Source organism: Orycteropus afer, unplaced genomic scaffold (assembly GCF_000298275.1).
Source record: "Orycteropus afer afer isolate SDZICR_OR568_19922 unplaced genomic scaffold, OryAfe1.0 scaffold00026, whole genome shotgun sequence".
NCBI lineage: Eukaryota > Metazoa > Chordata > Mammalia > Tubulidentata > Orycteropodidae > Orycteropus > Orycteropus afer.
The window spans coordinates 18125610-18146148 of NW_006921613.1; the positions used below are offsets into that span (position 1 = coordinate 18125610).

Here is a 20539-nt window from a genome sequence, read left to right on the forward strand (position 1 = left end):
AGGAAGTGGGAGGGGAGCTGTTGCATTGTGGTAAACTGTGGTCAATGACATGAGACAAAGTATATGTGAACTGCTGTATGAAAAGTGAATTTGCTCTGTAAATCTTCACCCAAATCACAATTGAAAAAAAAAAAAAAGATTTTGAATTTTGTTCTATATTTTTCTCTTCTCCTGTCTGGGACTATGTATTGTGGCCCCAGTCAAAAAGTTCTCTTAATTTCTTAGTTCAGATTTGTGAAACTTGTTTCAGACTTTTTTTATCCATATACATGAAACCACTGATAATTAAATAGTGTGTATATGATTTTTAGATACTGGTTGGAAGGCTGGATACATTTGCTAGATTGAAAAGAAATTAGCTTGGGATTATATTTGGAAATTAGATTTTTTTCCCCTTGGGTACCCACTGATAAAATTGGTCCACTGTTAATAACTTCTAAAAAGATGCTGAACAACCTGAATTTATAGAGTAAAATAAGACCAAGCTTTGACTTACATAAGAAATACTAAATTATAATATTTTGCTTAGCAGTTGAAGAAACAATATTGAGCTGGCATAAATGAACAAATGTGGAGGAAAAATAGAAAATGAAACAACTTGAACTGATTCCAAAAGAGGTCTAACTACTAGTCCATAATCATAGTGACTGTAGGAAAGAATATGACAGGTTTTATGTTGATGTTGGGTAATCATTGTTGATAAAAAGAAAGTTGGACCTGAACAGTATTATTGTAGAAGTGGAAGGATTATTCCACAGAGAATATCGAGGCAGATTGTAAATCTTTGGTTTTAGATAGTCTTTTAGAAAGCTAGTGCTTCATTTCAATATTACTTTTAGAAAAAGAGTAATAATAATATTACCTGTATGTTATCTATCTTGTAACAGATTACCCCAAATTTAGCAAGTTAGAACAAAAAACATTTATTACAGACATGTTGTTGTTGTTATGTGCCGTCAAGTCGGACCTGACTCATAGGGACTCCTCCTTGGGTTTCCGAGGCGGTATCACTACTGAAGTAGATTGCCCAACCTTCCTTCCGAGGAGTGACTGGTGGGTGTGAACCTTCAGCCTTCTGGTTAGCAGTCAAGTGCCTTAGGCACTATGCTACCAGAGTTCCTAACAATAGGCCTGTTGTTGTTGTTGTTAAGTGCCGTGGAGTCAGACTCAACTCAAAGTGATCCCTCCTTGGGTTTCTGAGGCAGTAGCACTATGGAAGTAGATTACCCCATCTTCCTTCCGAGGAATGGCTGGTGGGTTTGAACCGCCAGCCTTCTGGTTAGCAGTCAGGTGCTTTAGCCACTGTGCTACCAGAGCTCCCAATAATAGGCCTATGAAGTGAATAATACCACCAGGGAGGAACATACTCCGCAGTACAGTCAACCATACCAGACCAAAAGGGCAGCATTTGCCCAAAAGCAAAGCTCAGAAGATGGGAAGGAGCAAGAAAGAAAAACTAATATAAACCCAGAGAGGAAGTGAGAAGAGTGCTATTACATTGAATTGCAGCCAACATCATGAAACAAAATGTATATAAATTGTTGAATGGAAAACAAATTTGCCTGTAAACTTGCACCCAAACTACAATAACCAAAATCAAACTCACTGCCTTCAAGTCGATTCCTATTCAAAGTGACCCCCATTGGGTTTCCGAGGCAGTAAATCTTTACAGAAGTAGATAGCCCCATCTTCCTTCCATGGAGCAGCTGGTGGGACTGAACTGCCAACCTTCTGGTTAGTAGTACTGCACCACCAGAGAGAGCCCCCTAACTATAATAAAAAGTTCAAGACATAATAAAAATCAGCTTGAAAATTCTAATTGATGAAATTTTAGAAGTTTTTTATTCTGTAGAACTGGGGTGACCTAAATTCCTAAAGGATTTTTTTTTCTTTTTTGTTTTAGTCTCTTGTGTGTGAACCTCATCATTTAAATCCAAAATGTAGAATAGTCTCATAGTATTTTTTTTAATTTAATTTTAATTTTTTTTTATTCTGGTATTTTACTTGACTGCTAACCAGAAGGCTGGCGGTTCAAACCCATGAGCCACTCCTTGGAAGGAAAGTTGGGCAATCTACTTCCGTAGTGATACTGCCTTGGAAACCCAGGGAAGGGCTGCTATGAGTTGGGTCTGACTCGACACAAATAACAACAGTAGATTACAGACATACCTCTTTTTATTTCACTTTATTGTGCTTTGCACATAATGTGTTTTTTACAAATTGAAGGTTTGAGGCAACCCTGTGTCAGCACCGTTTTTCCAACAGCATATATTCACTTCTTGTCTCTGTGTCACATTTTGGTAATTCTCACAGTATTTTGAACTTTTTCATAATGCTATTGCATGTTTAATGGACTACAGTATAGTGTAAACATAACTTCTATATGCACTGGAAAACTAAAAGATTAGTGAGACTGTTTATTGTGGTATTCACTTTATTGTGGTGATCTGGAACTGAACCTGAAATATCTTCATGGTGTGCCTGCATTTCACAGTTTCTGAGGGTTGGCAATGTAGGAATGCCTTAGTTCAGTGGTTCTGGTTTATGGTCTCTAATGAAATTGTAATTGAGTTGTCAGCTGGGATTGAAATTGTCTTAAGGTTTGACTGGGACAGGAGGATCCATTTTCAATTTTATTTACCCACTGGTTGATAGACCTCAGTTCCTCACTGGCTATTGGCCAGACGCTTCAATTCTTCATCATGTGGGCCTCTCCATATTGGATATGGCAGCTGGCTTTCCCATAGTTAGTGAAGAGAGAATCTGAGAGAGAAATACTGCTTCCCCAAGGCAGAGGCCATGATGTTTGTTAGAGTTTAATCTCAGAACTGACATACTATTACTTCCGCCATTTTCTTATTGGTCACACAGACCAACCCTGATACAGTATAAAAGAGGATTATGCAAGGGTATAGGAGGCAGGAGTCTTTGGGGGCCATCTTAGAGACTAGCTACCATACCACCTTCATTTATATTTTACCGAATACTTCCATATTTGATTCTAACAGCAACTCCATGAAGTAAGCAGAGAGAATATTGTTATCCTTTTTTGCTCTGAGGGCACCAAGCTTTAGGACCATGAGATGATCCATGAAAAGTCTGATAGCTGGTAGACTAGGTTCAGTGCTCTGTCTGTCATACTAGGAGTTTGTCGAAACACTGATGAACTTTTCTCATTGACTTGTTACTTAGCGATTGAGAAGAGGAGAGAGGGAAGGGAGTATAAATTAATGCATACAGAGGGAGTAGGACAAAAAGTCTGTTAACCCGCATCTATTGCCTGGCCTCCTTTGACTTTCTTTATAGCAACACCAATACCAGTACTATAAAATTCAGATCAGCAGTTGGTTGCATTTCCTTAATTCATTCTTTTCATTCCTTAGACCTGTTCAATCTCTGCTTATTCAGTCTCTGCTAAGTTCCAGGCTTCATGTTACACTTCAAGAATAAACAGTTGGCAGCAACCTATCAGATTGGCAATGAAGGCCTACATCTAAATAGTGACATAAACAATATAAAATGATTGTAGCCAGGCTCTGTCACAAATGAGGACACAGATAAATCTGCCTAGGACTGAAGAGTGTGATTCTGGATGTTTCATTTTATAAACTTTTCTTTACTTTCCAGTTTGTTTTTTTTTTTTCTTTTTTTTAAACCATGGTGAAGACATGTTGCTTTCAAATTGGGGAGTAAAGAAAAATTTAAATTTTTCAGGGAAAGTTAAGGCAGGCTTCAAATATAAGTGGACTTTGCTGAATAGGGAAGCAAGCTGTCAAGAAAAGAGAGCAGCATATGTGAAGGCGCAGAAGCCTGAAGTACCAGAATTCAGGGTATTTAAATAAGTAGTCTAGAAATGTTAGGACAAAGGAAAGAGACTGAAGATGAGGGTGTAAAAGGTAAGGTTTATAAAAGGCCTTGCCCAGAATGTTAAGATAAGTGGGGCTGTGGACAAGAAGCTGCCAAGACTGAGGCAGGAAAGTATCATTCTTTGGCAGCAGTGTGGAGGAGAACTGGCTGGGGTGGCAGTTAGTGAAGAGGCTCTGACAGTAGTCCAGGCAAATATGATAGGACTTGAACTGTGAAAATTGCAATGAAGACCATATTTCACTGGTCCAACTGATTTGAAATATCAGCCCCGTTTGGCTCTCCCAGTGAAGTGTGTTCCACTGAACCTTTGGAGCCATGTGTGGAAAGCTCATAGATTTACTCAGAATTTCTGCTGACATAGGAATGATCCATGTCATGTATTAATAGATGTATGCTTTCATATATGTGGATGATTAAAGACTCATGATTGATCACTACCTGACTAACTTCTTGAAAAAGATTTTGCAGAAGAGTTAATTCCTTATACATTGACTGGGGAATGGACAAACGTCCCTTGACCATGAATTCCTATTTTTTGATCTAGAAAATGTTGTCACTAAAATTATAGAAAAAAAATTATTCTGTGAGATTATATCTCTGAAATTGTATTTGGTAGTATCATCTATGAAAAGTCAGAAAAGACCAGAAATTGTATATATTGCCTTAGGAAGTAAAGAGAGCCCATTTAGGGAGTGTTTTAAATGTAGAGTGGACTATCACTTGGGAGAGGTTTTGTGGAAGGAACCCAAGCATTCAGTGGTTGATTCATCTGTGTATTAAACATTTATGGAGCGTCTACTGTGTGTAAAGTACTGTGACAGACACCAGGACCAAAAGGCCCAGTGAATCACCTCATTGCTTTCAAGTGTTTTCAGTCTAGTAAAGGAATATAGTTTAAGTGTTATAGGTGCTATGATAGAAGTCTGTATAGGCTGTGGAGGTTGGGGACAGTTGGATAAAATGGATCCTTACAGTTTTCTTCTAACACTGTATGGGGAAGGGAAAAGAAAAAAACAACCCACTGCCATTGAGTCGATTCTGATTCGTAGTGACCCCCATTGGGTTTCTGAGGCTGTACATCTTTACAGAAGTAGATTGCCTCATCTTCCTTCCACAGAGCGGCTGGTGGGTTTGAACTGGTGACTTTTAGCAGCCAATGCCTTATCCATTATGCCACGAGAGCTCCTTACACTGTATCAAGGGGCTAGGAAAACTGACTGTTAAATCATCTAGCTGTATATGAGATTTGTAATTACAGGCCAGCCAAGAAATATTCTATTTCGGTCCATCTTGGCCTGCTTGTGGTTTTTATTACCCCTACAAAATTCTTACAGCTTCATACCCCCTTAAATACACATTAAACCATTATTAATGGGTAACTGGGGAGTGGGATGACAGGAGAAGGGAAAGAGCAGCTTGTTTCTCATTTGCTTAGGTCTTAAGGTTGTCAGGTGTTCAGTTTTACCCACTTTTGTAGTAAAGACTTGGGGTCTCTGGGTAGTTCAGGTGGTTGAGTACACAGCTGTTAACCAAAAGGTGGGCAGTTTGAATTCATACACAGGTGCCTGGGAAGAAAGTCCTGGAGATCTGTTTCCAAAAGATCACACTCACTGAAAATACGATGGAACGTAGTTCTATTCTGAAACACGGGGTCGCCAGGGGTCAGAATTGACTCAACGGCAACTGGTTTGTAATAAAGGCTTTTGTTCTTTCTGTCCTGACACCTTCTCACCACTACCACCACTGAATCCATCGACATAGGTCAAATCACAATCATTTCTTCAGCATAAGTAACTAACATAAAAGCAGTCAGAGCAAATAAATAATAGAGGTAAAGAGTGGGAAAGTAGGGCATGCTCATGTATCATGTATGGCTTCTTAATAGTCAAATGTTACCACTGCTGGGTACTGTTTCTTTACAGAAATAAAAATTTGATACATAAAACATGATTCAATAATACTGTTTTAGTTTAATTCTTAATTTTTAACACTTGCATAATGTATTACAGCAGAAACAACAACGACATAAAGTATTATATAAATATGTTTTAAACAAAAGAAATCTATAGTGAAGTTTTGGTGGCCCAAAGAAATTTGAATGGTTAAAAGTTAGGTTTTTTAAGGTTTTTAATGGGCCAGGAATTTATTTCTGTAACTTAGTATTCTTGGCTGTAGTAGGAACCAATACATCATTCCATTACCCTATTTCTTTTAAATTGTCTTTGTGAAAAACAAAACAAAATTAGATATAGATACATCTTTTGTATACCACATACCTTTCATTTTGAAGAGAGACTATATGATGTGAATGTTGAATTTCCCAGAGGTTTTATTGTCTTAGTAGAATCACTTTCCTTGAGAGAAAAATAAAAGGATAATTTGTAAGTTAAAATGCAAGTGGTATATACATTGTGGGGATCGCAGTCAATGTCACAAAACAAAATGTGTATGAATCGTTGAATGGAAAACCAATTTACTCTATATACTTTCATCCAATTCACAAAAAAAGAAAAAGAAAAATTGCAAGTGGTTATTGGTTTGTAGTTCATTGTCTCTCACTGTGTGGCCAGCTTGAAACATGGGGTTACTGTAAAGTAATAAGGCTGCTTTACCTAAACTATAAAATAATAGGGCTGATGTGAGTCATTAGATTTAGTGCTAAGCATTCATAAAAATAAAATATGAAAGAAATGGAAAATGTTGAAGTCATTTTCTAATTCTGTAGAAAGGTGTAGATGAAACAATTAGAACAGAGGAAAGGAATTGGCCAAGATAAGAATGATCAAATTCATGCCTTATTGAAATGTTTGTGAATTATAGAAATCAAAGTTATAAAAGATGCATAAGGCTTACTGGCAGATTATTTATTTAGTCCATTTGTAGAATGTCCTGAGTATGGAAATTGCTTTTGTGTCTTTATAGGCTAAGATTAGGGAAGCTATTTCAGCTGACACTTAGAATTAGCTTTCTCTGTATTCAACTATCGATCTTAAGTTTTCTCCTTTTATCTCCTCAGATAATGTTTTTGCAGATTCAGTTTCCCGTACTTCATCTGAAGCGTGGCGTGCACATCAGTGGTCTGCACTGTGTGTGACTTTCAAAACCCTGAAATCCTTTCCCTGATTTCTCGACCATATTTTTCCTCATGTGTGAATTTTGTTAATAGTGTTACCCAAAAGAGCAGTTATAAGAATGGAATTAGTAAAAATGAATTTAGGAATATTTTATAGATTTAAAGTGCTTTGGAGATATTATATGACAGAAATTTATGCACAGCTCATAGCTTTTCAGAATCTTTTCAAGAAACCAGATCCTCTTGTCTGGTGATTCAGATATCTTTTCTGTATATGATTGTCACTCCATTTTTTAATATACACATACATTTATATCCTGAATCTACCATGAATTAAGCTCAGAACTTCAGAAGCAACCCTAGTATTAGTCTTAGAAGATCAGTTAGATACTTATGCACAGGGAGACAGCTCAGGGGGCAGGAGAGTATGGAGGGATGGACACTGGGAAGAGGTAACTATGGGGAGGAAGTGGGAGGGGAACTGTTGCATTGTGGTCAACTGTGGTCAATGACATGAGACAAAGTATATGTGAACTTCTGTATGGAAAGTGAATTTGCTCTGTAAATCTTCACCCAAATCACAATTTTAAATGAATGAATGAATGAACGAACAAATAAATAAATAGAAGATCAGTTGGAGTATTGGTTTTGTAAATAATTTGTTCATATTGTCTGATGTACTTGGCATAATATAGGGTGACAATTATTAGTTTGGAGCTCTGGTGACATAGTGCCTAAGGCATGTGACTGCTAACCAGAAGGCTGGTGGTTCAAACCCACTAGCCACTCCTCGGAAGGAAGATTGATCAATCTACTTCTGTAGTGATATTGCCTCAGAAACCTAAGGAGGGGTTTCTATGAGTCAGGATCTATTCGATGGCAGTGAGTTTGGTTTTGGTTTTTATTATTGGTTTATTTTTAATGTAGGGATAGCCATCACCTTTTGTTATTTAGCATTTAATATAATTTCACATGTTTTTCCTTTTACTATCACTCTTGGGTCTTAAAAAGTAATTACTGTAACTTTTAGGCTTCAATATCATTTTTTAAAAATTATACTAGAAAATTGTCATCTGCCTGAATATATTTCAGAATAATGAAAGAGAGATAAAAGTATGATATAACTTCCTGAAGGGTGGCAGCACCAAGAGAACTTAGGCAGGGCCTTTTCCCCCAAGGTCAGTGTAAGTCACTGTAAGTCTGGGCTCTCACAGAAGTTCATGTCTGAACCAAATAGCCTGTCTTAGAGTAACCTGACAGGTCCTCAGGACACTGATTGTACATTCAGGAGCTATTCTAAGATGTTAGGTGTTTTCTCTCTGGGCTGACTTAGGATAATCGTCTTAAACCTAATTATACTTCTGACATGAAAAGAAATACATGCAGCCATCTTAGATGACAGTGAAACCATAGTGGTTTCTCAGTGCCTTTGGACTAGAGATCGAGTCTAGGGTAAATCTCCCATGGCTGCTTCAAATTTATTTTTCTTTGGAATAAGATGAATTTCTATAGTTTTGCTAGAATATGACAGACTTCATTAAGGAGTTCCAGTTAAACAGTGGTTAAAACTCTTGGCTGCTAACTGAAAAATCAGCAGTTTGTACTCATCAGGTTCTCTACAGGAAAAAGATGAGGCAGTCTGCTTCTGTAAGGCTTTACAGCCTTGAGAACCCTATGGAACAGTTCTGCTCTGTCCTGTGGCTTCTCTATGAGTTGGAATCGACTCAACAGCAGTGACTTTGGTTTGAGTGATTTGAGCTTGATTAAGTGACTTGAGCTTGTTTGATTTTTGTTGTTGTTGCTGTTACCAGTTTGTGTATTTGACATTTTCTGTCTTTTTATTTTAACAAATGTGAAGATGTTGAAACAGTAAGTGTCTTAAAAAAGGACATTCTTATTAGATATTGATCTTCACATAAAATTGAAATTACTTCAGTGGGAAGATAGTAGAATTCTACTTTCTCATAGGCTTTGTCCTTAAAATATTAAAGATTTGAAATATTACTAAATATCTTTGCATGCTTTTGTTTATAGGAAGCTGTAATATTCCCAACATTGTTTGATAGAATTTATGGGAAATAAATTGCATGACTTCCATAAAATACATGATCATTTTGAGTTTTTCAATTTATAATTTTTTTTTTTCTTTTAAGTCCTATATCTGGATTCTGGCAAGAAATAGATGGCACACTGAAAGAGTTGGAGAAAATTAAATGAAAGGAACCTTGTATAGATGTGTGGGCAGAGTTAAAAGAACAAATGGGACCAGCAATAGAGGGAGACATTACTACTGTGAGTCCTAAAGAGGAGGATGTGAGAGTCATAGCTGTGGGAGAAGGGCCACGGACAGGAGCTGTGGCCAGGAGTAATAGAATATAGCCCTCAGCAAAACTTCAGTCCCCAGGGATAAAGCAGGGAGAATACCCAGACTCTGTCTCTGAGTCTCTGATCCTCTTTTGGTAACACCCATTGGCAAACTGGACCAGCCAATTATGATTAGAAGTCAAGGAAGCATAGATGGTATAGTCTGGAAGTCAGTCTTCCAGTACAAAGAACAAGATGAACCTAGAAGGAGACTGGTACACAGTTCTGGAATAACAGAGTTTGACTACCATCTGTTTCTATTCAGCATCATTCCTTTTAAATATGAGTTGGGTAAATCTAGTTGACCTCTAAGTTCTTCTTATAAATTTAAACAGAAGATACTCATGTTAAAATTCATCATGATCTGAGTTTATATTCTACATTATTGCAGTTTAACTTTTTTTCTTCTTCTTCTGCAGATTACAATTCCTAGGCCTTCTGTGGCATCAACACAGTCAACTTCAGGGAGTTTTCACTATGGTCAGCAGCCAGAGAGGAAAGATCTTCAGCCCGTGGAGCCCACTGTGGAACTTCACTCTCCAAGGGAGACAGAAGGTGAACCTGCTAGTGGAGTAAGCAGAACAGATTTGGGCCTTCAGTTAGATCATATTGGTCATGACGTAATACCCAAGGAAGTTTGTATTAGAGAATGTGACAAATCCCAAGACGTGGGCCAAAGAGACCATCTTCCTAACCAAAGCAGACTGGTTGTGAGAGAATTTGAGAATCTCCCTGGAGAAACTGAGGAGAAAAACATTCTTCTAGGGTCAGATAATGAAGATGAGAAATTAAGTAAAGGACAGTGTTGTATTGAGATCTCTCCTCTCCCAGGAGATTTGATAACTATGGAAAGGGATCACTCAGCTACTACTGAACCTCTTGATGTGACAAAGACACAGACTTTTAGTGTGGTGCCAAATCAAGACAAAAGTCATGAGATAATGAGGCTTCTGGCAATTGGAACTCCAGAAATTTCTTCAAGAGTCATTGACTCACATGCTGAAGGACAGATGGGCCAGGTGGCAGCAATGCAAAAAAGTAAGATGTCTAAGGATGATGATGTCAAGAGTGAAGACTTGCTGGGCAATCAAGGGGACCTCTCTACTTTTTTGTATCAAGAAGGTAAAAGAGAGAAAATTGCTCTGAAAAATGGAGAACTATTTCATTGTGTTTCAGAAAATGAACATTGTCCCCCATCCCGGAAAGATGTGGTTAGGTCATCCTTTGTAACTAGACACAGCCGAATCCCTGTTTTAGCACAAGAGATAGACTCAGCTTTTGAATCGTCTTCTCAAGTCTCTGCAAAAGAAAAGCTCCTCCAAAAGAAAGCTTTTCAACCGGAACTAGTTAAGCTTTTGGTGGAAAAAAGGCAACTCAAGTCTTTCCTTGGTGACCTCTCAAGTGCCTCTGATAAATTGCTAGGGGAGAAACTAACTACTGTTCCTTCTCCCTTTTCTGAGGAGGGAGTCTTCACTCCCTTTTCAAGACTTGCAGTAGACTCTCACCTGAGCAGGTCAGCTGAAGATAGCTTTCTGTCACCCATCATCTCCCAGTCCAGAAAGAGCAAAATTCCAAGGCCAGTTTCATGGGCCAATACAGATCAAGTCAGTAGCTCAACTTCATCTCAATTCTTGCCTCGACCACCACCAGGAAAGCCACCAACTAGGCCTGGAGTAGAAGCTAGGTAATTCTCTGTGCTTTCCCTATGTTGAGTGTGTAATATTATTTCTATGTCTATTTTATTTTAATATGTTGATGGTTTCATTTCTCTTTTGCCTGCATTGGTCAACCACTTCATTCTCTGCCTTTCCCAGACTTTACAACACACTGCAGGTGTCAGACTGATTCAGGTTAATACTTGACTCTCCTACTTTCTAGCAGTGTTAATCTCAATTCCCTCATCTATAAAATGGATGAGATATTTGCCTCATGGTTTTGGGAGGATGAAATAAGGTAATGTACATCTTGGGCTTTATGCAGTGCTTAGCGTACATTAAAGGTGATTTCTCTCCCTAGGTCATTTTGACTGAAAAAACAAAACTAGTTGTTGTCAAGTCACTTCCAAGTTATCATGCCCTTACGTGTTCAGAGTAGAACGGTGCCCGCAGGGCTTTCAGTGACTGTAACCTTTCTGAGGTGGATTGCTGGCCTTTCTTCTAAGGTAGCTCTGGATGTATTTAGACCACAAACCTTCCATTTCATAGCCAAGCACGTAGGTTTTGAGTCACGCAGAGACTCCTGCATTTTGACCAGGTAGTAATTTTCTAGCCTTTTATAGCTAAAGTCTCACTTTTAACAAACTTTTTTTTGATGAAATACTACGTCTGTAATTCCATGAATGGGCTCTGTTTATACTGGTTATCTGATTAGAATGAAGTAAACAAAAAAATATCTTTAAAAGGCATCCCTAGGCCCAATTTTAAATACAACCACATATAATAATAGAGATACTTCTTTACTATTTACTAAACAGTATACTTGCTTTTTTACATATTCTCATGATAAATGTGACCATATGTTGAAGAGGAAGGAAAAATTTTGGGAGGTGATAAGTCATTGCTTTCCTGGGATCCATTACTCACTTTCACAGGACAGAATTGTCAAAATCCTGGGAGAAGAGAAAGGATGGTCTTTCGAGAAAAATGAAGTGAATATTAAAATACCTTTTCCTGAAAACCATTGTCTGTTCCAGACAGTATAGGCCTCTACCTGTTAAAAGGACTTTTGAAGTATGTTCAAATGTGAGTCTGTCTATATCATTACCCAGCAAAACTTGCTACTCTTCTCTAAAGTCAACTTGGTTTTGACTTGGTGTAGGGTTTCTGGTCCTACGGTAACTAAACCTTGCATTTGAAGTGTCACCGGGATTAGACTTCCACAGGAAGAATGATGCTGAATAAACTGCAGTCATTTAGCTGAGACATTTTTTTAAAAAGGCGATTACATGAACAATAGTCACTCATTCCCCTTTTTTTCCTGCTTGGCATCTGTTCTTTACAGAGATGGTGTATCTGTGACTCGAGTTGCATTAGAATGCAATTTAAACAATCTTAAATTATCATTTATTACTTAACACTTTTGTGTGTCTCCTAAAAGTAGCACTTTGTAACCAATCTAAGTAACGTGACATTGTACCAAATATCACTCCTCTCTCTGGGCCTTGGATCTTTCCCACTTAGGTCCGGGCACAGAGGAATTGTATTTTTCCATTCTTCAATTTTTACTACAGCAAAACCTGTGAAAGCCAAAACCTGTGTAAGACAGAAACCTGTCAGAGAAGGGAAACTCAAATATTTTCCACTAAAACAAGCAATAGAAAACTGGTAAGACTGAACCCTATCAAAGGCAGAAGATGTAGGAGACTTGGAAAAACAAGGCAGTCCCACTGAGTTCTGTCTCTCATAGGTTTCACTGTGCAAGGCCCATGAGGGTTGGTGTAACCAAACTCGGTTTCATGTTACTTTTCAGAGTAACTAGGTGGTGGGGAAGGAGGAGGATAGGAAATTCAGAGAGTAAGTAAGTAACTTGTTGGTGACCCATGATATGATTATGGCTGCTGTGCCCTGTGCCCTGTAGGTGCTAATGCAACCTTGGAAGTTCTCCTCCCACTTCCTTATTTAAGGAGCAGGAGTTTCAGCAGTTTGAGGTTTGAATTCTTAAATAGAATGCATTTTAAACCCTTAGACATTTATTGGAGCCGTGGTGACACAGTGGTTAAAACGCTTGGCTGGTAACTGATAGATTGGCTACTTGAACCCACTAGCCTCACTGCAGGAGAAAGATGAGACTGTCTGCAGCCTTGGAAGCCCTATGGGGCAGTTCTATTCTGCCCTATATGGTCGCTAATGAGTTGGAATCAACTCAGTGGCAGTGGGTTCGGTTTGTTTTTTAGAGTATTTATGTTTTCTGTCATCCCATTTATCATTAATACTGATAATACTTGGAATTTCTGTTTAGAACCGTATTAAAGAGATGTTTATGGAATCATAACCTTAAAAAAAATTTATTGGTATCTAAAAATTATAAATATATATATTTAGTGTCATGAAACAATGTGAAACAAGTCTACTTTAAAATTTCACTCAAATCACAATAAAAAGTTTAAAAATACACGTATTATAAGAATTTAACACAGAAATATATGAAGTACAAAGTGAAAGCCCCTTTCATCTCCCTATCAAATACATACACATACATAAGCTTGGAAATTATTTTAAGAAAACAAAAATGGGATCTTGTAATATTATTATTTTACATGTAGTTTTTTTAACGTAGTATGTTTTGGGCATTTTTCCACATTGGTAAAAATAGATCTATCTCACTGATTTAAAAAGCTCTACCTAATAATTCACGATATAATGTGCTATAAATTATTAAACCATTTCTATATTCATGGACACTTTGGCTGTTTCCAGATTTTTATTTTTATAAACAGTGCTGTAGTGAATAACGTTGTACATAAATTTCCAGCACCTTTGCCCACATTTTTTTTTCTTCTTCTTTTTTATTTTTTTATTATTATTTTTTATTTATATTTTTTTATTGTGATTTGGGTGAAGATTTACAGAGCAAATTCACTTTCCATACAGCAGTTCACATATACTTTGTCTCATGTCATTGACCACAGTTTACCACAATGCAACAGCTCCCCTCCCACTTCCGCCCCATAGTTACCTCTTCCCAGTGTCCATCTGTCCATGGACTCCTGCCCCCTGAGCTGTCTCCCTGTGTATAAGCTGCCCTTATTTCTCCCAAGATTGTTCTCTCCAAGGAGTGTATCTACTTGAGGTAAATGTTCAACTCATATGCCTGTATTTTGTTTGGCTGGAAACCACAGATGTGGTTCAATTCCAGACCTGAAGGGCAGCTAGGGGCCATAGTCTCTGGTTCGACCAAGCTCTATCAGACCAGCAAACCTGGTCCCCCCCTTTTTTTTTTTTTTTTTTTAAATGATTTTGAGTTTTGTTCCACATTGTTCTCCCTCTCTATCAAGAGTCTCCTACATAGATCCCCTTCCAAGTGGATGACAGTGGTAGCCAGGCACCATCTAGTTCTTCTGGTTTCATAGTTGTATAGGCTGCAGATGAGATGGTGTACCAGTTGCTAGGACTAATTGTTTCCATGAATTTTGGTTTTCTTCATTCTTCTTTGCTCTGGACGAGGAGAAACCCATTGTTGCCTCTAGATGGCAGCTTGCTAGCTTTTAAGATCCCAGTCGCTACTCGCCAAAGTAGTAGGTGGAACAGTGTTTTGTATAGTATGTTATGCCAATTGAGCTTGATGTCCCCTGTGACTATGGTCCCAAGCCCACAGGTTCAACTGCTCGGTCCCTCTAGGTAGCTGGCTGTGACCAAGCAGTGACCACAACCCTGCCCCTTGTCAGCTCTACTATACACCTGGGAATTCTGATCATTCACATAAACTTATAGGACCATTGTCTGCCAACCCTATATATGTTCTTGGATACCCTCCCCATTTCATAGACATATCTAATTGTTTAGCCTGTCCACCCATCTATTCACCCATATACCCATTGCCCATATTTTTTAGAAGATAAATGCCTACAAATTGCTAAGTTTGCATATTTATAATTTTTATATTCAAAATGCCCTCCCCCAAAAATTATTCTAGTGATTTATACTCCTCACACCAGCTATATATGAGGTCTCTTCTCCACACTTCTTATAATATCACTTAAAACTTTGGGGGTTGATTTTCTTATTAATCCCTTTGTCTGCAAAATACATTTATGATACTTTATGCTATTCTATTGCTTGCCTTTTAATTTGATTTATGGTGTCTTTTGCTTTACAGAAAAAAACTAGTGTTCATAGAATTGAATATCTTTTATGGTTTCTGTTTTTTATATCATGCCAGGGAGATCCCTTTAACTCTTAAGATTTTTAAAAAATACTCTCTTTCTGTACAGTACTTCTATAGTTTTATGTATCTTTAATCCATCTGGGGTTATTGTACAGTAAAACCTGCAAAAGCCAGAACCTGTGTAAGGCAGAAACCTGTCAGGGGAGGAAGATGCAAGTATTTTCCACTAAAATGAGAGATAGAAAAGTGGTAAGACTGCCCCTTGTCCAATGCAGAAAATTCACAATACCTGGAAAAACAAGGCAGTTCATTGAGTTCCAGCTCTCACAGGTTTCAATGTACATGATAGACGTTAGTGATATTCCAGTACTCATTTCCCGTAGACACACGAGCATCTTTTTTGGATTTCGTGCTGTGCTCCATTGGTTTATTTGTCTGTTCCTTTGCTGATAGACTTAATTACCATAGCCTTATTATTGGAGGGGCCCTTACTATCATGTTACTTAGTATTTAGCACTGAAGTACTTTCATAGAGTACAATATAGTTTATAAAACACTGTTACACAGACAATTTTATTTGATCCTTAGGCCAAACCAGAAAGATACCTAGGGCAGAGGAGACATTGCTATACGTATGAATACTCTCTAGATTTAGAATTTTGAGGCCCAATTCAAGTTGCCAGTAAGAGGTGCAGTCAGTCCCCACATCAGCTCTCCTGTATCCCAGGCTATTGTCAGGGCCAAAAACTGATGCCAGAATAAATCAATGATCACTCTTTTCTTTTGGAAATTACTAAATATGGTTTTATCCATAGTTCTTGCTCTTCTTGGTCAGTGCAGTTCATGCTGAAGACTTACATTGTGGTGTTTAATTTTGCATATATGCAGAATCCTGGTCCCAGCGGCCTTAAACAAACTGGTTTAACTTTCTAATTTGCTAGCATATGCTAGACACAAGTCATTAAATTAATCCTAAAATTAGGAGAGCAAACATACCTATAAGAAGGGGGAAACTAACATCATGTAAGTGCTTCCACACTGCAGGCATTCAAATAAGTACTTTACACGGGCTCCAAACTAAACCAAACTCACTGCCATCGAGTCAGTTCTGACTCATAGTGACCCCTCTTGGGTTTCTGAGGCAGTATCTCTACGGAAGTAGATTGCCCAATCTTGCTTCTGTTACGTGGGCTGCTGCACTTAATCTGTTCAGTGACACTTTAAGATTGATAGTATGTATTCTGATTCCTAGTGACACTTTAGGACAGGCTTCCAAGGCTGTAAAATCATTATGGAAACAGACTGCATCGTTCTCCCATGGAGTGGCTGGTGGGTTTGAACTGATGACCTTTTGATTCGCTGCCAATGCCTTAACCACTGTGTCATCAGAGTTACTTCATTGAAAGCTTTAAAAAAAAAAAAAAAAAAATCACTGCTGTCGAGTGGGATCTAACTCATAGTGACCCTCTTTGGGTTTCCGAAGTGATATCACTACGGAAGTAGATGACCAATCTTACTTCCAAGGAGTGGATGGTGGGTTTGAACTGCCAACCTTCTGGTTAGCAGTCAAATGCCTCAGGCACTACGCCAACAGAGCTTCCTCATTGAAAGCTAGGAGACATTAAATAATTTTTCTAAGGTCATATAAATGGTATTTGAAAGAGTAATTATTTATCTTATAAATTTATTTATTTTCTTTGTTGTGTATTTGGGAAAATTTTACACAGCAAATTAGGTTCCCATCTAACAATTTCTATACACACTGTTCAGTGACACTGTTTATATTTTCAGCTTCTCTGCCCCCCCATCTTTGTACATGGTAAATACTGACTGGTCTCAGATAGATGATTATTTAAAGGAGCACAGTATTCATGAGTAATGCTTATTTTATGATGTTTTTTCTGATTTTACAAAAATCATAACATTATAATTTGGGACATTGTGACTTTTTAGGCACACCTGAAATGAATTAAAATGAAAATAATTATTTCTGTTCTCTTAAGGCTACGCAGATACAAAGTCCTAGGGAGTAGCAATTCCGACTCAGACCTTTTTTCCCGTCTGGCCCAAATTCTTCAAAATGGATCTCAGAAACCCCGGAACAGTACTCAGTCCAAGACTCCAGGATCCCCTCACAATCCAAAAACACCGCCCAAGAGCCCAGTTGTCCCTCGCCGAAGTCCCAGTGCCTCTCCTCGAAGCTCTTCCTTGCCTCGCACATCTAGTTCCTCACCATCTAGGGCTGGACGGCCCCACCATGACCAGAGGAGTTCATCCCCACATCTGGGGAGAAGCAAGTCACCTCCAAGCCACTCAGGCTCTTCCTCCTCCAGGAGGTCCTGCCAACAGGAGCACTGTAAACCCAGCAAGAATGGCCTGAAGGGATCTGGCAGCCTCCACCACCACTCAGCCAGCACTAAAACCCCCCCAGGGAAGAGTAAGTCAGCCAGTAAACTCAGCAGATAGGAGCCAGGCTGCATCTCCATGAAAGGTGTGAGACCTTCCTCCTAACCTGATGCATGTTGTATCCCTGTACTGTCTATTTAAAAAATCAGTGTTGATCGTCATTTGCAAAAACAGTAACACGATAAATTATTTATAAGAAGACATTAATATGTGATAAAGAATTACCTAAGGCAAGCAGCAAGCAGATCAGGAATCAAGGCATGTGTGTACTAAAGGGCAATCCAGCAAATCCAAAGGGGAAAAACTCATTAAATGAGCTCTCATTTTTAATCTGCTTTTGAAATGAGTTGAGAGTAGGAGATGAAATGGAATTTTAAGGGATTTGGCCCAATATTTTAAGACTCTACTCAAAGATTATATAGCAAAAATGAAATTTTAATATTTTCATTCAAAACTCCCCAACCTTAGAGAGTCAACATTGTTCAGATACTAGGGTATGTGTAAGAAATCCGGTGTCAGGGAGTCACTGCTCATGTATTTTTTGACTCGTGTGTTTATCTAGTGTATTGAGAATCCACACGTTTACTTTGCCTCATTCCTAGTATCCTCCCTGGATTTCACATTTTAAAGTTAGTGTTTCTCACCTGATCTAATCTTTCATTTTAACAATACATTCTAATACACTTTTAGTAGTACATGCTGGGAATTTCAAATCCAACTGCCTTTTTTAGTCCCCTCCTGTTTTTCCTGGAGCAATATTTCTTAACCCAGTACATTTTTACTGCAAAATAATAATAAATGAGAAACTTAGGTAAAGAAAGAAAAAGTCTAAATAAAGGTGCTTTGTAGGCTTTCGTGCTTTAGGGAGAGAGGAACAGAGTGTGGAGCAATATCCTTTAAGATAGAAGACCCTGTCTCTCCTGTTGAGTTTCCTCTGGTGGAGTAGACCAGAGTAGACCTTGCTTTTGTAGGTCTTCTAGGTACAAATTCATTCTCCTAACAACCTCCAAGATGATACCATGGATGTGGCATTATGCTTTTAGAGATGGAGAAAGAAATTAGGTATGTTGAGGCTTATAATCCTCAACTATGTATTTTATACATTTAAACAATAAGGAATGAATATCTTTGGAAATAAATTTAGGCTAAATATTTATCTTTTGATGTTTTATTACCTGCTTCTCCTATGCTTCGGTTTGATTTCCATGTAATCCCAGTTTACAGAGCTCTAAGGGGGATCTTATTTGTTCTAATCTCACTCTTCTGCTAACAGGAATCAGGCAAAATTAAATTATACCAGACTTTTAAAATGGTCTCTTTCATGTTCTCTGGGTGTTTTGTGGTGTAAAGACCTTATTAAGGTCAAATAATTGGTCTGCTTGCTGTTGAAATTTGCCTTCTAGCAAACATCTGTGCTTTCTCTTTGACCTTGTGTTTGCTGCCAATCCTAATATGGTTAAACTGGGAAAAAAGAAAAGAAAGAAAGATACTTTGTCATCAAGTGAACATACTCTAATGCTGCATCAAAGCTGCCCTGAAGCTGCACTGAACTTACCTTGTTCTCTTTATCTGTGTTGAACTTTAAAAAAAAAAAAAAAAATTCAAACACTATGGAGACATTTACAGTCTCACATAAGAAATGTAGCATAGTGTGGAATCTTAATTTTCAGTTTCAAACACTGCAGAGGAATGCAATAGATAAGACATATTTGCTATTTAACTTAAGCAACTGTATTACTGAAAGGCCAATCCCTCTGTATTATATTGTATGATAGTTGCTATAACACTACTTGCATGTCTTCATGGTAAATTATATAAATATTTATATATATATGGAGAGACATATGCTTATATAAACTCATTCTTTCTCCTTCTCCATTTGTAATTTTAAGATCACAGATGGTGAAATTCCTTTTCTATTGTGTGCCTCGTGTACACTTGGGCTTTGCCTACCTTCATTTTCTGAAAATATGTTCTTGGTATGTGATGCCTCAGATTGTTCTTGCCTTCCCTGTGTATAATGCAAGGGCTGGCAGTCCTTAACAAGCCAAGATATGTTATTTAATTTTCACTTAAGACTTTACTAGGGGAAAAATTACTGGGACATGCTTGTAACACTGGTTCAAAGGTATCTCATGTTAATCACATAGTTTTGTCCTTATAATTGGAGTGGATAAACTGGGATGGAAATCTTGGGTCTGACATAATGAATTTTTTAAAATCTTAAAATTGCCATTCTTCTACTTTTCACCTCACTTTTTCCTTGGTGGTGGTGGGAGAATAACCTACAATTAAGGAATGTTTGTGGGTGGTTTTTTTTTTCCTCCTGTTGAATTAGCTAAATCATACTAAAAGTAGCCAGCTTTAAATACTGACCCCTCTAGTTAGAAATGTGCTGATGAGGCTACAGTTTTGGTGTATGTGTGTTATTTTATTTCTCACTGGTATTTCTCTGCTGGCAATCAAAACTGACAGCAATGGCAATGTGGCAAATGAATGTTTTATTTCTTGGCTCCTTCCTTTTTTCTGACAGTCTTTCCATTGTGTTGCTCCCTATTTCTAACACTGACAAACTCATCATTAAGATCCAGAGATAAACAATCTCATTATATAATAGTATTTTATTTTGCAGGTAGAGGAAAGAGTTAACCAAAGATGTTTCTGCTCTGATATTTCTTAAAGAAAATATATTAATTGTATCTTATGTATCGGTAAGTCTACTCAAAAGTACTGTCCTACACAGAGATTTACCTTATGGTTTTTAAAAGCATAGCTTGGGTGTTGGATGTTAGATGTCTCTCAGGCTAAATACAGACATGGCAACCCTCAACAAAGCACTTTTGGTACAAGGGTTTTTGCTTTTGTTTCATTTTAAAGTATGATGTAGAGAACGGGTTCTTTTTTCATTTTTGGTTGTTTTTTGTTTTTTTTTTTTTTTTTGGGTAATGGGGCAGATTTAAGTGACAAACATAGATAATTCCAAGTAATTTTAAACCATTTAGGTTA

At 37.8% G+C, this 20539-nt stretch overlaps 1 protein-coding gene across 1 annotated transcript in view; it reads left to right on the plus strand.

Annotated features, from left to right (window-relative positions):
• TTBK2 (tau tubulin kinase 2) overlaps positions 1-17593 on the plus strand; it is a 224272-nt gene extending 206679 nt beyond the window's left edge. The window contains exons 13-14 of the mRNA XM_007935269.2: positions 9724-10988; positions 17131-17593. Of these exons, the coding sequence (XP_007933460.1) occupies positions 9724-10988; positions 17131-17593 (1728 nt within the window). The remainder of the gene's footprint in view (positions 1-9723; positions 10989-17130) is intronic.
• The last annotated feature ends 2946 nt before the right edge of the window (positions 17594-20539 follow it).